The 12921-nt window shown below is 52.5% G+C and overlaps 1 protein-coding gene across 1 annotated transcript in view; it reads left to right on the top strand.

The window, feature by feature from the left end:
• The first annotated feature begins 4427 nt into the window (after nucleotides 1-4427).
• The window catches only part of RBM19 (RNA binding motif protein 19), a 51352-nt gene continuing 42858 nt past the window's right edge, over nucleotides 4428-12921 (top strand). Inside the window, exons 1-13 of the mRNA XM_084217117.1 lie at nucleotides 4428-4522; nucleotides 5155-5337; nucleotides 5719-5841; nucleotides 6003-6041; nucleotides 6519-6723; nucleotides 7654-7910; nucleotides 8369-8443; nucleotides 8690-8768; nucleotides 9432-9503; nucleotides 10440-10640; nucleotides 11210-11340; nucleotides 11702-11823; nucleotides 12505-12601. Of these exons, the coding sequence (XP_084073243.1) occupies nucleotides 4487-4522; nucleotides 5155-5337; nucleotides 5719-5841; nucleotides 6003-6041; nucleotides 6519-6723; nucleotides 7654-7910; nucleotides 8369-8443; nucleotides 8690-8768; nucleotides 9432-9503; nucleotides 10440-10640; nucleotides 11210-11340; nucleotides 11702-11823; nucleotides 12505-12601 (1620 nt within the window). The 5' untranslated portion in view covers nucleotides 4428-4486. The remainder of the gene's footprint in view (nucleotides 4523-5154; nucleotides 5338-5718; nucleotides 5842-6002; nucleotides 6042-6518; nucleotides 6724-7653; nucleotides 7911-8368; nucleotides 8444-8689; nucleotides 8769-9431; nucleotides 9504-10439; nucleotides 10641-11209; nucleotides 11341-11701; nucleotides 11824-12504; nucleotides 12602-12921) is intronic.

The following is a 12921-nucleotide window of genomic DNA, read 5'->3' as shown; positions in this document are numbered from 1 at the left end:
ACCTCCCGTGCTTTCTGCCATGGAGGGGTGTGGGTACACTAGGAACCCCCCAGAGCTGGTCAGCATCATCCTGTGAGCACAGAGAGGCTGCCTGGCCTGGGGGAGTCTGTCACAGCCAAGGTGACCCCGGCTCAGAGGGAGTTTTACCTTCCCTGTTCACCTCCAGAAGCGTCCGGCGGTGGCCGAGGCGCTCCCGATCCAACAGGCGTGAAGGGCACCCCGGGGCTGTGCTCGTCCTTCTCACAGGGCTGGCCAGGGCAGGACACCACAGCACAGCAGCTGCTCTGGCTCAGGGTCACAGCTCTGCTGCTGCCATGGCATGGGGGCACCTGGAGAAGTCAGGGGGAACCTCTGGAGCCCCTTTGGGCACAGAGCGTGAGAAACCCCTCTCCCAACCCCACAGCAGCCTTTGCAGCTGACCTCTGCCTCCTCCCACCCAGGGGCAGACAGGCTCTGCAGCAGCTCCTTTCTTTTCTTCCTCTCCTCCTCAGCAGCACTTTTTCCCCTGGTGCCCTCAAACCCGGAGCACAAGGTCCCTTTGTCCCTCTGCTCACAGAGAGATGGCCTTGACCCCGTGGTGCCCTGCTTTGCAAAGTTCAGTTCCTTGGCTGCAGGCAGCCCATAATAGCCCCTCACAGCCAGCTGACCCCTGCTCTTTGGCAGGGGAAGCTGTCAAGGCCCTGTCTGACACTGCCCCGGGTGCCCCTGCGTGCCCAGCGTGGGTCTGCAGAGCGAGGGACAGGGGACACTTGTCACCTGGACCCTGCCACCAGTCTGTGGGCACCCCAGCATGGAGTGGGGGGCAGCAGACAAACGTGGGGCTCCTTCTGGACAGCACCCAGCTGGGGGGGATGTGTCACCTTTGCTGGGCCTGTCACCTCCCAGTCACCCTCTGCCTCTTGCTGCTCTCAGACTCTTGCTCTCTCAGCCCTTTTCCTTCCCTGCCCACCCAGCTCCCACTGCCACCTGCAGCCACCCAGCCCTGCTGTGGGGACAGGTGACACACAGTGACACTGGGACACACTGTCTCATACTGCCACCATCAAAGACAATCGTTCCCATGGGGGAAAACATCCCAATTGATTGATTTTCACTCTTCCCCTGCCTCTGTTCTCGAGCATGTGCTGGGTGACCTGCCCCAGTGAGCCATCCACACTGGCTCTGCAGTGCCTGCTCTGGCCCCTGCCCATGCTCTGTGCCAGCAGCAGAAGGGTTAAGGATGATTTTCAGAGCAGCCATCCAAGCAATGGGAAATTTCCAAAATGTCCTTTGAGCTTTCTCAGGACAGGGCCTCAGTTTCCCTCGTTCCCGGGACTGGGATCTCGGGCTGGAACTGAGCCTGCCTTGGGGAAGGACCTTCCATTGTGCAGCACAGCCACCTGCTGAAGGGGCAGATCTCTCTGATCCCCTTAAAATCCCCAGTTCTCCACAAAAAGGATGTTTCCACTCTTACATTTGCAAACTTAAAATCTTGATCCACCCCGAGGAGCAGAACCCACAAAGGAAATCAAACCTGAATTTGGTGTGTGTAAATCTTGTGCTTCTGTACTGCAGCTTTGCATGTACAGGGGAGGGATAAAATCAGTTGTTTTCAATTAAGTGAGACCAGGGTTGGCCACATCCTGCATGGCCACGGGAATCAGGAGTCAGTGGGTACCTGGCCCTGTCTCAGTTAAGCACTGCTCCCCAAGAGAGAAGAGAGAGATCTCTTTCTGATCCCAGGCATGCTTAGGGGTCACACCTGCAGCAACTGTGGGCAAAATCCCCCCTGAGTGCAGAAAAGGCAAGGAGGAGGCTGCAGGTGCAGCTGTGGTGGGAGGCTGGGACCTGCCCAGAGCAGAGGGGTCGGACACAGGCAGGGTCCATCCCTGCCCAGCCCCTCAGGGGTGGAGCAGGCAAGCGCAGCCCTGCCTGGGCAGCACGGGCACTGCTGCCAGCTGCACGCAGCAGGTGAGCAGGACACGGGCAGGCACGCAGGGGACAAGTGTCCCAGAGAGGACAGCAGTGACAAGGGCAAGGTCTGCATGCGTTAGCGATGGCGTGAGGGTCCTGTCAGTGCCAGCCTGGGTGGCAAGTGACAGCCCTGACAGCTCTGATGGCCAAGGACGAGGCAGGAGCAGAGGAGGAGGGAGCGGGGTCCCTGTGCTGTGACACCTCACGGACAGCCCTGTGAGGGGACAGAGGAGCAGCTCCCCTGCCAGCCCCCATCAGGGCTGTGCTGTGCACTCTGAGCAGGGCACTGAGGGCATTCCCACTGCAATGCTGTTGTGGAGGGGAGAGATGAGAATTTGACTCCAAGTTCTCTGAAGGCTGATTATTATTATGTTATGTTATGTTATGTTCTGTTATGTTATGTTATATTATTATAGTATACTCTCTATATATAGTATATATAGTATATATATAGTATACTATACTATATATATATACTATACTATATATAGTATATTATAGATATACTATATTTAGTATAGTATATACTATATACTATACTATATAGTATAGTATATAGTATATACTATACTAAATATAGTATATCTATAATATAAAATATAGTATATCTATAATATACTATATATAGTATATATACACTATAAAGAGTATATATATACTCTATATATATACTATAGTATATATATAGTATATATATAGTGTATATATATAGTATATATACACTATATATATACTATATAGTCTATATAGTATACTATACCATAATATTATATATTATAGTATAGTATATTATAATTATATTATAGTATAATTATATTATTTTCTACTATACTATATATTATACTATACTATATTCTACTATACTATATATTCTATTCTATTATATGAAATTATATACTGCAGCTATACTACAGAAAGAGAAAGGCTAGCAAAGAATGAATAATAAACACCCGTGACTGACCAGAGTCCTGACACAGCTGGACTAGGATTGGTCATTAATAAAGAACAATTCACATGCTGGGTAAACAGTTCTTCAAGTCACATTCCAAAGCAGCAAAACAGGCAGAAGCTGAAGCTTCCCAGGAGAAGAAATCCTGGCGAAGGGATTTTTCATAAAACACCACGGTGACACACTGCCGCCCGCTCCCCCTGCCCTGAGCTTGGCCCTGGCTCTGCTCTGCCTCCTGGAAAATGCATTTCCCTTGCTGTTCCCCCCGGGAGAGCTGCAGCCCAGCCCTGCCAGGACACTGTGTGCTCCCCCAGAGCGTTCCTGCCCTGTCTCCCTGCTGCCTTCAGCCTTTGGGACGGGCTCAGCCAGCTGGAGCAGCCTCCAAGGGCGGTCAGGAGAGGGTGTGAGGGGGTGGAATGGCTCCAGTTCTCCCTGGGGTAACTCCAGACCATGGGGAGAGCCGCTGAGGGCTGGTGCTGGCGCTCAGAGCTGTCCCCAGCATCTTCCTCTGGGAATAACGGCGTGAAGTTGGATTTCCAGCTGGTGTGAGACAGGCAGACAGGGCTGAGGGCTCTGAGCAGGAGGAGATGCTTGAAGAACCACAGTTCTGCTCCCCCAGATATGCTCAGCTCCAGCAATGGGTCGTGGAAGCATAAAATGGTGAGTTGGACAGGATCACAGAGTCCATCGTCTCCCGGCCCCTCTGGGGGAGAGCCCTGTCCCAGTGCCCCACCTGATTTTCCCCTGGCACGGCTGCAGCCGTTCCCTCGGGGCACAGCAGGGACTGGAGCTGCCCCTCATGAGGAGCTGTGGGTGGTGTTCATTCTGCAGTGCTCAGGGACCCTCCAGGGATTGTGTTTATTCCGTGACTCTTGCTCTCTTTGAACCTTTGGAGCTCTCACAGCACAGCATCCTCTGGCTCTGGGGTTATTTAGCCATTCCTTGGAGGGAATCTGCTTTTATTCACAGAATCACAGAATGGTTTGGATTTGAAGGGATCTTAAAGCTCATCTCGCTCCATCCCCTGCCATGGCAGGGACACTTTCTGCTACCTCAGGCTGCTCCAAGCCCCGTCCAACCTGGCACCTTGAAAACATCCAAGCATCCACAGTTTCCCTGGACCAGACCCTCTGGCCCCCTTCCGCATGACTTTTAAGTGTGACACCGAGGCTCTCTACGCCATCCCCCCACAAACTCGACATCTCTGGATGGCCTTTGGCTCAGAGGCCGGCCGGAGCCGGGAGCGGCGTGCGCGGAGCTCCCTCCTGCGGCCCCGCCGAGCAGCGCGGACGGCCCGGGAGGCAGCAGGCCGCTCTGCGGGGAAACCCGGGGATGATCAGCCCCGCCTCATCCTGCCGCCTCCCCTCCCCGCCGGTCCCCGTGCCCGGTGCCCCATGGAGGCTCCCGCGGCCCACAGCCCTGCAGGCCCCGTTGCTAAGGGGCCGTTGCTAAGGACCAACATCCGGGTCCCGCCCTGCGCATGAGTGGTGCCGCCCACAGACCACGTGATCCAGATAATATGGCGGCGCCCATGGGGCGGCGTGCGCTGCGCTGAGTGCTCCCTGCTTCGCGTCTGTCGCTGCCATGTCGCGACTTATCGTGAAGAATCTCCCCAATGGGGTGAGGCTCTGTGTGGTGCTGGGAGTGCAGGGGGCGTGCTGGGCCTAGGATGGGTCTGAGGGGGATGCGGGGCAGGGAGAGGCACCAGGAGGGGAGCGTGTGGTGGGGATGGGGGAGAGCGGGGAGACCTGCCGGGAGAGACGGTCTGAAGTGGTGAGAGGATGAGGTTTTGGAGGGGGAACGGCGAGATGTCCCGGGGGAAGAGGCTATGAGGGGCTGCGCTCAGTGCTGGGAGGCGGAGCATGGGGACGCTTCGGGGGGAGGATGGTGGGAGAGCTCCTGCAGCAGTCAGGAAGGTGCAGGAAGCAGCGTGGGGGGCGTGGGCTGGCAGGTGACACCCCGGCAGGGTGGGCAGTCGGTCGCTGTGGTCACTGTGCCCCCCTCGTGTCCGGGGTTGGGTGCCGGTGCTCTCGGCGCTGCTGTGCCCGGCGGGGTCCCGCCCTGCTCCCCATCCCCACGTGTGGATTCGGGGGGAGCATGAACGGCTGTGGTGGTTGAAGTGGGGTTTGGCTCACAATGGGCTTCCTGCAGCCTTGCAGAAGCCCTTTGAGACAGAATATGTTGGGTTGGACTTGTCCTCAGAGGCTCCCTGGGGCTGATTTCCCTTTGTGCTGCCCTCCCTCCTTTCCCAGATGAAGGAGGAGCGTTTCAGGAAGCTCTTTGCTGCCTTTGGCACGCTCACCGACTGCTGCCTGAAGTACACCAAGGATGGAAGGTTCCGGAAATTCGGCTTCATTGGCTACAAGTCTGAGGATGAGGCTCAAACAGCCCTGAACCACTTCAACAAAAGCTTCATAGACACTTCCAGAGTCACAGTGAGCTCACCTCCAGAAATATCCCCCTGAGGTTCCTAAGGAATGGGCTTTCAGGGAGGGGATTCTTCCCTGGCACAGGGTGCCCAGAGCAGCTGGGGCTGCCCCTGGATCCCTGGCAGTGCCCAAGGCCAGGCTGGATGGGGGTGGGAGCACCTGGGACAGTGGAAGGTGTCCCTACCCATGGCAGGGGGTGGCACTCTAAGTCCCCTTGCCATCCTGGGATTGTGTGCCTGTCCACTCCTGACTCTCCCGTGGTGATTGGATGTGTAGCTCTGTGCTTTTAAAGCTGTTCCTGCACCCTCCCTCCATCCCAGCAGCTCCTGAGTGAGCTCACCCAGCAGCTACAGCCCTGTGTTTGATTTCAGACCTCACTCATTCCAGGTGGAGCTGTGCAAGTCCTTTGGTGACCCTACAAAACCCAAAGCCTGGAGCAAGCACTCTCAGAAGGCCCCTGCCCCAGAAAAGCAGAGCAAGGAGCCCCTGGCAAGTGCAGCCACAAAGAAAGTGAGTCCTGCCTGATCCCTGGGGCTCTGCTGTGTGTCAGTGGGCTGTGGGGAAGGGGACAGAGCAGCTGGGACACCAGATTCTGGAGTGCTGGTGTTCTCTGCCTCAGGGTTTCTGTTCCCTGTGCTTCTAATGAACCTTTCTGGGCTTTTTTCCCCAAGGATAAAAAGAAGAAAGATCCAGTGGATAACTTAAAGGAGGTGAGTTGAGGTTGGATTGCTGTCCCTGCATTCTTGCTGCTGAATAGTTCCTTTCTGTGCTGCTTCCCATGCTGTTAATTCAGGCTGGGACAGCCCAGTTTTATTGTGGAAAATGATTTTAACAGCCCAAACATGGGGTTTTAATGGTCAGCTACTCCTGTGAGCACACACTGCACTCAGGTCTGCTCTGCTTCAGCAGTGCTGGGGTTTAACCCTGTGTAAGCTGTGTCACATTTAACTTGGCTGTTTTTTTATCTTTTTGTTTTGTTTTCCTGTTTAAAGTACTTTCTAAACACCAATTATAAAGAAGAGTAGGGATGAGACACCTTGAGAAGACTTTAATCACCTTGTCAGTGTAAACTGATCTCCCCTTAAGGGATTTTTGGTTTTACACTGCTGGAAACGAGGTGATATCTTGGATTTCAGATTCTCTGTGAGTCTCTCTTCACAGCTTTTTTTTTAATCTTTCCCCCACAGTTGAAGGAAGATAAAACATTCCAGGAGTTCTTGGTGGTTCACCAGAAGAGGTCCCAGGTGGCCACTTGGGCTAATGACACTTTGGCAGAGGAGCCTAAGAAGGAAAAGGCAGCAGCAGCTGATTACCTGAACTTTGATTCAGATGAGTCTGAGGAGCTGAGTGAGGGTGGGGATGAGCCCTCTGAAGATGAGGAGGAGGTGAAAGGTACCTGAGGGAGCTGTCACCCTTTGCTTGTGTCAGTGACCGTGGCTCCTGTCACAGGGAGTGACAGCCCTGGACTCAGTGTCACCAGCAGGGTTGGCTCTCACCTTTCTGTGTGCTGGGAATGCCTGGCTGTTCCCCCAGATTTGGGGAGCTGTGGCACATGCAGTGTCTGATATTTGGGGGTGCCATTTGTGCTTTCCCTGTGTCATCAGGGAGGAGTAACAGGGCAAACAGCTGCAGCTTGCCTTGAGTGCTTTCCTTCTTGCAGCCCCTTTCATCTCCAGGATTTCCAGGGCTGGATGTGGTTTCTGTGCTTTAGGAACCTGTGGGTGGCTGGGAACTTGTCTGGTGTGCCTCTGATGGATGTTTCTGGAAATTGGGCCTGCCAGGGTTGAGTACCTTGGCTCCTGAGAGCAAATCTGGAGTGGTGGCTTCTCTCTGAAGGCTCACAGCCTGGTGTGTGTATTTTAGAAGCCAGTGTCCCTGCAGCAGGGATGGGTGTGGGGTTGGAGCTTTTCTCCCTCCCTCCTTCCATGACATTTCCTTATCTGTTCTGGTGGAGTGAGTGATGTTTTCCCTCCTGCCCCTCATCTCTCCTTGGGTGACTCAAATCCAGGTGTGATTTTGTCCTTTTCCTTGTAAACCCCTCTCTGAGGCCTGCTGGGGACATTTAGTTAAAATTGTGACAAAATACTTGGTCCTGGAGTACCTCAAACCCCTTTCAAACATGTTTTATTCATGAATTGCTGCTTTGAAATCCAGACTGGGAGTGCCAAGATGAAATTGCTCTGCTGTTTTCGCATGGAATAGAGAACATGGAGGTGATGGCCATGGTTGTGTCAGTTCTCAGCTTTTTCCTGGCCTGGGGGGAGAGCAGCAGCAGCATCTGTGTGAAAAAATAACTTCTCTGCTCTCTCTCCTCTCTGCCAGGAAAGAAAGAAGGGAAGAAGGCAGCTACCAGCAAAGACCTCTCAGATATGGATTACCTGAAATCTAAAGTGGTGAAGGATTCTTCCTCCTCATCCAGTACAGAGGAAGAAACAGAGACTGAGGAGGAGGAGGAAAGTGAGACTGAGGAGGATTCAGGCATTGCAGAAACCCACCCAGAGAAAAGGGGGAAGCCAAAAGCCCAGCAAACAGAGCAAAAAACACCAGTGGGGAAGAAGAAAAAAGGATCCACACTAGAGGTACAGCTGGGTTAGATTTGTCTTCTTTGAAGCAGTAGCTGTATGGATAGCAGGTGTCTGTCAGTCCCTGCAGAATGAGCTGACAGCCTGGGAAGGCTGCAGCCCCACTGGGTTCCACCTTTCTTGGCCTTCTTGGTGTGACCCATTTACAAATTTCACTGAATCCCCTCAGGGCTGGCTAAATTCCCAAAGATGGGGCTTCCAGATAAGTGCTGCTGGTGCTCTTCTCAGAGGCTTTTTTCCAGGAGATGCTGTCCTGGGAGCAGCAGAACTCAGCTTTTCATGGCACACACCCTCAGCTGGCACCTCCTGCCCCAGGCTGCTGCAGCTGTGGGCATCTCCTGATACTCCCTCCCACTCTTCAGCTTCCTGTTTGTTGGCCAAGCCCAGCTGGTTGTGCTGTGATTTCTGTTCTTTCATTCAGCTTTTCTCCCTTTTTCCCCCCCTCCTCTGTGCAGAGCCAGACCAGCTCAGGGGAAGCCAGCACTCCCTTCACAGTGAAACTTCGTGGGGCCCCCTCCAACATCACTGAGGCAAGTTTGCTTTCCCAGCTGGGGAGGGAGGGAGGGAGGCTCAGGGGTGTCTCAGAGTGCACCTTTGCAAGATGTTTCCAGAAACCTTTCACTTCTCACTCCTGTGAGGCCTTTGTGGGTGATCAGGGCAACTTCTGAACTGTCTTTGTGCAGAGATCTGGGTGCTTTATATGTAAAAACCTAAGCCTGCAACTTGCTGCTTCCTGTATCTGAGAATTATTCAAACAATTCTAATTCTTCCCACAGCAAAAAATTCGGGAATTTTTCTTCCCTCTGAAGCCGGTGGCAATCAGGATGGGAAAAAAGGCCCAAGGGAAGAATTCAGGTAAGAGCTGTGTATGGAAGGGAGGAGGGATCTGTGAGTTAGGGGACCCCTTGATCACTCCTCTGCTCTTTTAGTCTGCATTTCCACATCCCTGGCTCGTGGCCTGGTTCTTGGAGACCTTTCTGTGACTTTGCAGCTCTCCTGCCCTACTTGCTGTCCACAGGATGCCGTGGGCAGAGGAATGTTGGCTGTGCTCCTTTTGGAGTAGCAGCAGGAACTTTTTTTTATTAAGCTGCATCCAGAACTTTATTTTAAACACCCCAAACCATGCCAAGGAAAAGCCTGTTCCTCTGGGAGAGCTGCAGCAGCCCAGGGCTCTGTGCTGATTTGTGGGAGCAGGTCCTTGGAGCTTTGCTGTGTGCTCTTTTCCTTTAATAGTCCAACAATGGATGCACCTTTATTTGCTCTCAGAGGCACCTGTGAAAGCCTCCTCCAGCTGCTAAGTAAAGTTTTTGTGATTTGTATATAAAGAATAAGCTTTGAAAAGGCAGCCTTCCAGTCTGCCATAGTCATCTCCAGGCTGGATTGAAACTTTCCATGGGAGCTGAATGCTCCATCTATAGGAATCTATATTAAAGCAAGCCCAATTCACCCTTAATTACCCAATTAGTGGCTGTGTGTGTTCCCCACATGATGCTCAGTTGAACCTTCCCTTCCTCCAAGGTTACATCTTTGTTGACTTGAAGAGTGAAGCAGAAATGCAAAGGGCCTTGAAGCGGAAAAAAGAATTCCTGGGTAAGGGCTGTTTGTTCTCCTCACTCCAGCCTGGGAGCTCAGCTGCTTAAGTGTTCCCTGCACAAGTAGCTCCTGTGATTGGAGTTTTTCCCAGGCACATGGGGGGTTGTTCCTTGGGATAAGCCAAGTGCTGTGGCAGGAGTGGGGTTTAGAGCCCTCGTGTTTTGCCGTGTGCGTGAGGTGGTTCTTGTTGGGGTAAAAATGACACTGCTGGAGTCCAGCTTTGTACAGGCTGGGCTGGAGCCCTGGGCTTGGCCTAACCCTTGGAGTAACTCCTGAAATTCTCTTTGCAAATATTGTGTGGGCTGGCATAGACAGGCTGGGGCTCTCTGAAAGGAAAGGGGGCTGGGGCTGATACACTGATTTTTATGAAGACTGCCCCTTACAGCCCCCACCTCCCCCTTATTTTTGAGTCCTGCTCAGAGCCTGTGGGGCTGTAATTGTGTCTAACCCTGGGCTCTTTGGGATGCCTTAAGTTATAGCTTTCACATTATCCAGATTCTGTACTGCATTGTTATATAACTCTGAACTTCCTATCAAGTGTTAGCAAGTTCTCCTCACAGCTTAGTTAGCCAAAACAATCCCTTTCCAGTTCAGGCCCAAAAAGTACAAACAGCAGCAAATTCAGGAGAGCAATCTGGGAGGATGGGACTTCATAAGCTGAAGGTGTAATTGGACAATTAACCCCAATATGTAAATGGTCCAAAACCTATAAAAGTGTGAAACCTCATGACCTGGGGCCGGAGCCTTGGCCAGGCTCTTGTATTGCCCAAGGTGTATCCTTTGAAGGCCTTTATGATAAATACTTCCTTTATTCCTCTAACACTGCCTAGCCTCTGTTCTGGGCAGCCTCTCAAGGCATCATTTGCACATGGGTGTTGTTTGCTCATGGCCTTGGGAGGCATCCAGGGTCCCTCTGTGTTCTCTGGGGGTCAGGTGGACGCTGTGTGGAGGTGTCCCGGTGCAGGAGCACCCCAAAAGAAACTGTTCCAGCAAAACCTCAGCAGCAGCCCTGGCAAAGGACACTGAGGGATGATGAGGAGGAAGAGGACTTGTCTGAATCAGGGAGACTCTTTGTCAGGAATCTGCCTTTCACCAGCACTGAGGAGGACTTGGAGAAGATCTTTTCAAAGTATGGTGAGTGTTTGCCACGGGACTGGAAGTTGCAGGGCAATGTCTTTCCTTTGTCCAGAGGTTTTCCTGCTGGGTGGGGATGGACAAAGCTCTGTGTCCCACATCTTTTGGACATGGCCCAGCTCCCATCATCTTTATTTTCTGGTGTGATAATTTGAGTTTGCTTGGCAGGAGGCTTCCTGCAGGTGAACCCTTCAGATGCACCTGACATTCCAAATTTGGGGTGTAAATTTGAAGTTTCCCTCTTCTACCTCTAAATCAAACACATTTAAGGTTCTCTTGGCATCCTGGGGCAGAGAGGGTGAGGCTGTGGAGGTGTTTATCCCTGACTGAAGGTGAAGGCAGCTGCTCAGAGCTTGCCTGGTTTGTGTCACCTGTCAGAGCCCATGAGCTGCCACACCTGGACTTGGGGTGCTTGTGCTGGGCCCTCCTTGTCCCTCTGCAGCTCCTGGCCCAGGCTGGTGGCTCACCACCCATCCAGAGCTGCTCCCCTCATCCCTGATTGTGTCTGGGAGGTGCCAGTTCAGAGCTGTGTAGGGACAGCTGTGACCACCAAGCCTTGCCTCCTGCAGGACCCCTCTCAGAGATCCACTTCCCCATTGACAAACTCACCAAGAAACCCAAAGGATTTGCTTTCATCACCTACATGATCCCTGAGCATGCTGTGAAGGCCCTGGCAGAGCTGGATGGGCAGGTGTTCCAGGTACAGCTCTGATGCTTTTCCTCTGCTTTGGACTGCAGCTGGTGGGAATGCTTGGTGGGAACATGGCTGAGAGTTTGCTTTTGGGCTTTGTTAAAAAGGTTGAGGCTCTCCTGCATGTTCTTTTGGTAGAGTAGCTTGGTTTGAGCAGCTTTGCAGGCACCAAAATCCTGGTGGAGGTGGGGAAGGAGCTCTGAGTCTGTCTCACGCTGTGTGGCCACTTTGCAGTTGTGGCTCCTTTGGGAAGGAAAATTCCCTTCTTCCACCAAGGCTGTCTGACTGGGAAAGGTGCCAGGAAATTTCTTCCATGTGGACTTCTGTGGATTATTCCAGAGCTGCTGCAGCTCTCCTTCCTGTCTTGCAGGGCAGAATGATGCATCTTTTACCCTCCACGATCAAAAAGGGAAAAGTGGAAGATGGAGATGCAGAAGAATCTTCCTCCTACAAAAAGAGCAAAGAGGCCAAGGACAAAGCCAACAGTGCCAGGTACAACACAAGCAGATTCCCAGGAATGCATGTGGGATCTTCACAGGGGCTGTAGAGATTCCCAGAGTTAATGAAGCATTTGCTGTGCAGATCTCTTTCCTTTCTCTCTCACCTCCCCAACTCCTCTGCCCAAGTAGCTGCAGTAGCTCAGTGAGCAGCAGAAATTTGAATGGCTTTGGTATGAGTTACTTCTCTGATAAGAGTTAGTCTGATTCTGTAATTCTTCAGGGGGGAGGTTCAGATCAGTTGGGCCTTTCTCCTCTGCTTGGCCGCCTCTAATTCTAAAGCTTGTAGCAGCTTTTTCTTGCTGTGTGACAAATCAGTTTGAAAGAAGTGGCTGATACTTTCTGTCTTGAAGGGAAAAGGGGACAGCCTTGCTTGTATGGGGTTTGTGGGTTTAGGAAACCAGTTGGAGAGGTGTGTTCCTCTGAGGCAGTACCTGAACTTCAGCTGCAGAACTGTGAGCTGTGAGGTCTGGGGAAGCAGAGCCCACTGCATGCACTGCTTCCTGTTTGCTCTCCAGTCACATCTCCCTCATCCTGTCCCTTCTCTAGGGATCTTCCACCCTTCCTTCCCTTTCTCTTCACCCTGCCTGTTCACAGTGGTGCTCAGAGCTGTTTTTTCCCAGGATTATTGGCTGGAGGGGCCATGACTGACCCTGGCTGTGTTTTCTCTTGCCAGCTCCCACAACTGGAACGCGCTCTTCGTGGGCACAAACGCTGTGGCTGATGCCATGGCCCACAAGTACAATGCTGCCAAAAGCCAAGTGCTGGATGCTGTGAGTTGGGTTGGGATGGATCAGCTGGGCTGGGACATCACTTTCCTGCCTGTTTCTTTGTGGCCAAGGCCTTGTCTTGCACAGGAAAAGCCTCCATGGGCACCCCACAGGCTGAGGCCTCTGGTGCTGTAGCAGCTCTGTGGGGTCTGAGCCAATTGATCCCTTCCCCAGCCTTCCTTCCCACTGTCCTTTCCTCTGGCTGAATTTTGCATTTCTACATAACTAGAAGTTGATGGGAATTTACACCCTAAAAATCAGATCCTTCCTGGAAATTTCATTTCGCTTTGGGTGTTTGAATTCCAACAGCACAATTTCCAGCA

Source organism: Fringilla coelebs (assembly GCF_963513975.1).
Source record: "Fringilla coelebs genome assembly, chromosome: 17".
Taxonomy (NCBI): Eukaryota; Metazoa; Chordata; class Aves; order Passeriformes; family Fringillidae; genus Fringilla; species Fringilla coelebs.
Note: the sequence above shows the minus strand (reverse complement) of the source record. Positions and strands in the feature narration are given on the sequence as shown.